We start from the raw sequence: 5,963 nt of genomic DNA, 5'->3' as shown, positions 1-5,963 counted from the left end.
GGCGGCTAATAAAGACTTTGTTGGAGGAAATGTTGGGACTGAAGATAGATCTCAGACCAGAATCATTTTTACTGGGAATGATAGATGGGAAGTTTAACAATGGAGAGACATATCTAGTGTTGCATATCATAATAGCAGCAAAGTTGGTCTATGCCCAGAACTGGAAAAATGGAAATTCCCCGGTGGAGAGTGAACTAATTAATTTTTTTTTTTTTTTGATATGTGCAGAGATGGATAGAGTAACTCTAGAAATTAAAGACAAGGATGAAACAGAGTATTATGAAGTTTGGGATAAGTTGTACTATTGCTTAGACTTGAGGAGAAAAAGTCAGAACAAAGAAAGCTTGTCTAGAAGAGAGAAAGTGTAGATTTCCAGCCTCAAAGTCAGCGTAAGTTAGAGATCAGAAAGAATATGAAATAAGAATGGAAATGGAAGTTATGTTGTAAATAGATGTAAATATGTATGTAAATATATAAATATGTAAATAGTATAAAATGCAATATGTAAATGGTGTAAAAAATCAATGACTAGGGAGATATATGGTATATGGTATAGAATAGTGGTTCTCAACCTTTCTAATGCCGTGACCCCATAATACAGTTCCCCATGTTGTGGTGACCCCCAAGTGGGTGTGGCCACCAATAAGAGGGAGTAGGACAGCTAGGGAAAAGGGAAAAAATGGCGGACAGTGTGGTTTTGCGACCCCGGTGAAATGGTAATTCGACCCCAAATGGGGTCCCGACCCACAGGTTGAGAACCACTGGTATAGAATGTACGGCAAAATAACAGCCAGAAAAGTCACACTGTGTTCAACCTGTTTTTAAATGTTTACTCAATAAAAATGTAATTTAAAAAGTGTTTAGATATGAAGATGTGACAATGAATTATTTAATCTAATCTGCTCTTCTTTTTTTTCAAACAGAGATTTCCACTCTAAAGGAAGAGATTACTGAAGCATTAAAAAAGCATCTCTTGATGAATTTCAGCCTAGCAAACATGAATGCTACAGCAGATTATTTGGACTATGATTATAGCAGAATTTTCCGTAAAGACCAAATAATATCCAACTATTTTAAAAATATCATGGTGTTTATCGCATTGATCATCTGCTGTATTGGAGCCCCTTTAAATGGAATTGTTATCTGGCTGCTTGGCTTCCAAATTAAGAGAAACCCTTTCACAGTATTGATTCTTAATTTAGCTATTGCCGACTTTGGGTGTCTCATCTTTATGACTATATATTTTATTGACATTTTTATAGGTTTTATACAGCCAGGAATTTCCCAGCAAATCTTCTATTCTCTCTTCAATGTTACATATATCAATGGTCTGTTTCTTCTGACAGCCATCAGCATGGACCGATGCGTGTCTGTCCTTTTCCCAATCTGGCATCGCTGTTCCCGGCCAAAATATTTCTCCCCTGCTGTCTGCACCTTCCTCTGGATCTTATCTTTCCTCCTGCTGGGAATTAGCAGCAGTCTTGGTAATTTAATTATGTCTTATACCCTCTATAATCTCTACTTGGTCGTGACTGCTGTGCTCTGCCTTCCATTGACCACAACCTCTACTGTGATCCTATTCATCAAAATATGTCTTAAATCAAAACAGCTCAAACCACGAAGAATTTTAGTGATGATCTTAATTACTCTTCTCTGTTTTCTTATTCTTACACTCCCATTATATATCTATGTGTTCATTATTTATTTTATTCAGAAGTGGTATTTGATTGATATTAAGGAAATAGAGTTCTACTCCAATCTGTGTGCTTCTCTAAACTGCAGCGTTAACCCAGTGATCTATTTTCTGGTTGGGAGAAAGAAAAAAGCTCGCTCTAGGGAGAGCATCAAGGTCATTTTTCAAAGAGTTTTCAGGGAAGACGAAGCTCCTGAAATCTGATAAAGGTTTATAAACACAATTTCAAACCCTCTGTAAATGTAAAACTTCTGCTGTTCTTTAATGCTGGTTATCTCTTATGAGTGCATAGCTGTATTTCTTGTTATAGAAATATAATAAAGGATTATAAGTATAATAAAGGATTCTTTCCTCTCCAGAGGAAGTGGCTTCTGTTCCAGCGTTAAACTATAATTAACAAGATTCATATATGGCTGGAAAAGATGACTAAAATACATATAGAATTTAAGCCAGAGTTGTTTCTGCTAGGAATATTAGGATCTAATTATGGGAAAGAGAAAGAGTGTTTAATATTACATATATTGAGAGCTGCGAGAATAGTATTTGCCCAATACTGGAAAAATGAAGATATACTACCGGATGAGATTATAATTAGGAAAATTTTAGAATGTGCAGAAATGGATAGATTAATGTTAGAGATTTAAGAGAAAGAAGACTCAATCTATTATAAAACATGGGAAAATTTTTATCAATGGCTAGCAAAGTGAGATAACGAAACTGAAATTTATTAAGATGATTGATTTTTTTTCTTTTGATTAATTGATATGTTTTATAATTTCTGTTATTCTTGTTGACTAAACTTACTGATTATTCTATTAGCCTGCTTGAATACCTATATCCGGAAGATAGTTTGCTTGCTAAAGCGTGAAATGTTATTGGGGGTAACCCCATTATTGTATCCATCCCTACCCCAAACTCTTCCCTGAACCCTATCCGGATTCCCACCACCCATAACGATCCTTGTCTTTCCCTACCCTGAAAAAACTTAATAAAATATTGTAAAGAAAACTAGTATGAAGTTGTACATAACAGTTACAGAATGGAGAAAGAACAAATGACACCAGGTGATCTTTCCTCTGCACCAACTTCTATGTCAGAAACAATTTGGAAGAAGGGGATAAGGGACCCAACACCACACAGCTTAGGAATTGCTAAACCATAATTGCTCCAGAGGCTTTGCACCGTCTGACGATTCCTTGAGTGTTGATATACCTGGCCATGGGAAGGCAGTGGAAGGATTCTCACAACAGGATTTGAACTCAAGCCCTTTGCTACGTGCTCTGAAGGAGCATGGCCAGAAAGGCATCCCCAGGGAGAGAGGTTAAACTTCACCATCCCCATCCTTATATTTCTAATGACCAAAGAGGGGAAATAAACCTTAAAGGGAAAATAGTATCAAAACAAAAGAACAGACTGCACAATTGAATGACTGTGATCAGCTGGATCCCTTCCTCAGTGGTCAAAGTCCCATTTATCAGCTGAGAAATCCAACTGTCATTGAAGTTTTCCTCTTGGGTCTCCTCTATTAATTAGCTAATGGTCTATCTAATTATAGCTCCTGAAAAGAAATATGGTCTGGAGAACAATTTTCCCCGTTCCTCTGTTATATAAACAGAGGCATAGAAGTATTATTACCTCTTTACAAAGCCCTAGTAAGACCACAACTGGAATACTGCAGCCAATTTTGGTCCCCATATCACAAAAAGATGTTGAGAGTTTGGAAAAAAATCAGGGAAGAGCAACTAAGATGGTCAAGAAGAACGGCTACAGGACTTCGGTTTGGCTAGTCTAAAGAAAAGAAGAAATAGGGGAGACATGATAGCAGTGTTTCAGTATCTGAGAGACTGCCACAAGACAGAGTGGGTTAGGTTGTTCACCAGAGCACCAGAGGGAAGGATGAGAAAATGGAAACTGGTAAAGGAGAGAAGCAACCTGGAATTAAGGGGAAACTTCCTGACAGTGAGGACAATCAGCCAGTGGAACAGTTTGCCTTCAGAAATCATGGATGCTCCATCACTGGAGATTTTTAAGAAGAGACTAGACAGTCACCTGTCTGAGATGGTATAGGATCTCCTGCTCAAGTAGGGGGCTGGACTAGAAAACCTCCAAGGTCACTTCCACCTCTATTTTATTCTATTCTTAAAATCTTTTTGTGGTCCTTGAGTTGTCAAGGAAATTTTTTCATTACTTGTTCGGGCTCAGTCAAATGGCTGAATGAGAAATCTATTTGATAATAAAATATTTGCCTGTGTGTGTATATATATATATACAGCTAGTCCTTGACTTATAACCATTTGTTTAGTGACCATTCAAAGTTCTATTATATTTGACTTTTCTTGCTATAGCATTAAGTGACTCCATATATACTGTATTAAATGGCTAATCTTCATCTCTAGATTTGTGCAGAACCTTTTCTTATTCAACCTTGATTCAACTGTGTTTCATTCAGATTCATGGGTGCTGTTGGTAGAAGGTGCTGCAGTCATTTGGTAACAGCTGTTTGTTTTCCTGTTAGTTGAGCCGTTGCAGGAAGAGATTCAATATATTGGAATTTTTCCTTATGATTGGAAGAAATCCATCCCTGGCTCAGAATGGACTTCTGGAAGTGTCACCCATGCACTTTCAGCAGTCCGTCTGAGCCTTGTGAAAAGGGGGTAAGGCATCAGCTAGTTCGCCGAAGTCAACAAAAAATTAGCTACTGGTTCTACTGAACCGGTGCGAACTGGCTGAATCCCACCACTGGTTGAAGTGATTGGCTCTACCAAATTTGCCGAGAAAATGTGATACTTATTTAGATGAGGTTCAGACTGTTCATTGACAAGAAGGAAAGCCCACTCACCCATCACGAGTGACAATGTTCAAAGAGTTGCCTGTAGAACTTGATAGCCGTGGAAGTTACAGACCGAACAGAAAACTTCAGAAGTGCATGGACCCACCAGAAGTGCATGGACGCCATTTTTGGAAATCCATTTTGAGCCAGGGAGGCCTCCAAGGTCCAGAATGGCCCTCTGGAAGTGCATCCATGCCATTTCTGGTGGACCGGAAGTGGACTTTCTTTCTTGTCAATGAACTGTCTGAACGTCATCTAAATAAAACTTTATCACATTTTTTCTACAGATCTGCCATTGCCAATCAATTCAACCTTCATTATCAGGACAATAATCTTCCACTCTCCGACTTTGAAGACCTTGGTCCATTACTTTCCGATGTGTCATAATTTTGGAACACTTAATCTGTCCCAGGGAAATGCAAGTATAATAATAACTGTTTTTCTAGTAACTATGTATTTTTGTATTTGATATTTCATATTAAAATATTCCATATTTATATCCTGATAATCCCATAAGTCTCAATTGATTTTTTTTTTTGTTTTAGCCCTTTTTTCAACCTTTAGGATGAAGATCAGAGATTTAGGAACAGGTTCATGATAAATCTTCTTAGATGAGAAGACCAGTCCAGTTCAAATAAACTTTTTTTTTTTTCCTTTTTGTAAGAGCTGCCCACGTTTATGGGCAATCCCCTCCTTCTATGGCTGGTGATTAGCCTGCAAAAACAGGAACCAGAGCTTCTTATCATTTGATGTTCACACTGATTAAGCAAGACACAAAATATATAGAGAGAAGTTGACACTTTTAGCAAGATCTGCTTCCTTGTCCAAGAACAGAAAGAATATTTTCTTGGAAAGATCTGCTTATAACTATCTTATAGTCCAACATTTAATCCTATAAATTTTTCAACAACACATCTGACAGGTTCTCCTTGACATATGTCAAACAAGACTTAAAACTTGTCATATTTTCTCTACATCTTATTCTGCTTTGGCCATTGTCAGTCCCTGTAGCAGTCAATTACATGATACAGTAATCTTCTTCTCATCAGATCTGAAGAACTTGGACCAATTGTTTCAGAAAGGTAAGACATTTAGTAGATCTTAGACCAATGCAATAATATTTGTCTGCTTAACTAGTATTTTCTGCTCTTGATTTTTCACATCAAACTATTTAGAAATTTTGCACAAACTCCGTATATCCAGGACTGCAGAGTCAATCAGAATAGAGTAGGGTGGGATCTTGGAGGTCTTGTAGTCTAACCCTCTGCTGAAGCAGAAGACTCTGTACCATTTCAGACAAGTGGCTGTCCCTATGAAGTGGTTTTAGTGATTGTGTTGTAATTCAGACACTGAACAACTACCTATTTACGTGCTAACCTTTAATCATGATAAGATGTAATTGAAATTGTACAATGCTCAACTCAACCACTATTTTCAGAG

General features: G+C 37.4%; 1 protein-coding gene across 1 annotated transcript; it reads left to right on the top strand.

Moving 5' to 3' along the window:
• Nucleotides 1–230: 230 nt before the first annotated feature.
• On the top strand, nt 231–1,897 carry LOC120320024 (mas-related G-protein coupled receptor member H-like). Its single transcript, XM_039369449.1, has 2 exons — nt 231–327; nt 924–1,897. Exons 1-2 carry the CDS (start codon nt 231–233, stop codon nt 1,895–1,897), a joined length of 1,071 nt encoding a protein of 356 aa, XP_039225383.1.
• The last annotated feature ends 4,066 nt before the right edge of the window (nt 1,898–5,963 follow it).

Source organism: Crotalus tigris, unplaced genomic scaffold, assembly GCF_016545835.1.
Source record: "Crotalus tigris isolate CLP2741 ecotype Arizona unplaced genomic scaffold, ASM1654583v1 scf7180000021113.187851, whole genome shotgun sequence".
NCBI lineage: Eukaryota > Metazoa > Chordata > Lepidosauria > Squamata > Viperidae > Crotalus > Crotalus tigris.
This window is presented reverse-complemented; position numbering and strand designations above follow the sequence as displayed.

Excerpts from the sequence above, each read along its gene's own strand:
- LOC120320024 (XM_039369449.1), top strand. The coding sequence starts at position 231 with ATGGATAGAGTAACTCTAGAAATTAAAGACAAGGATGAAACAGAGTAT. Across the intron at positions 328-923 it reads CTTAGACTTGAGGAGAAAAA|AGATTTCCACTCTAAAGGAA; the intron begins GTCAGAACAAAG and ends TTTTTCAAACAG.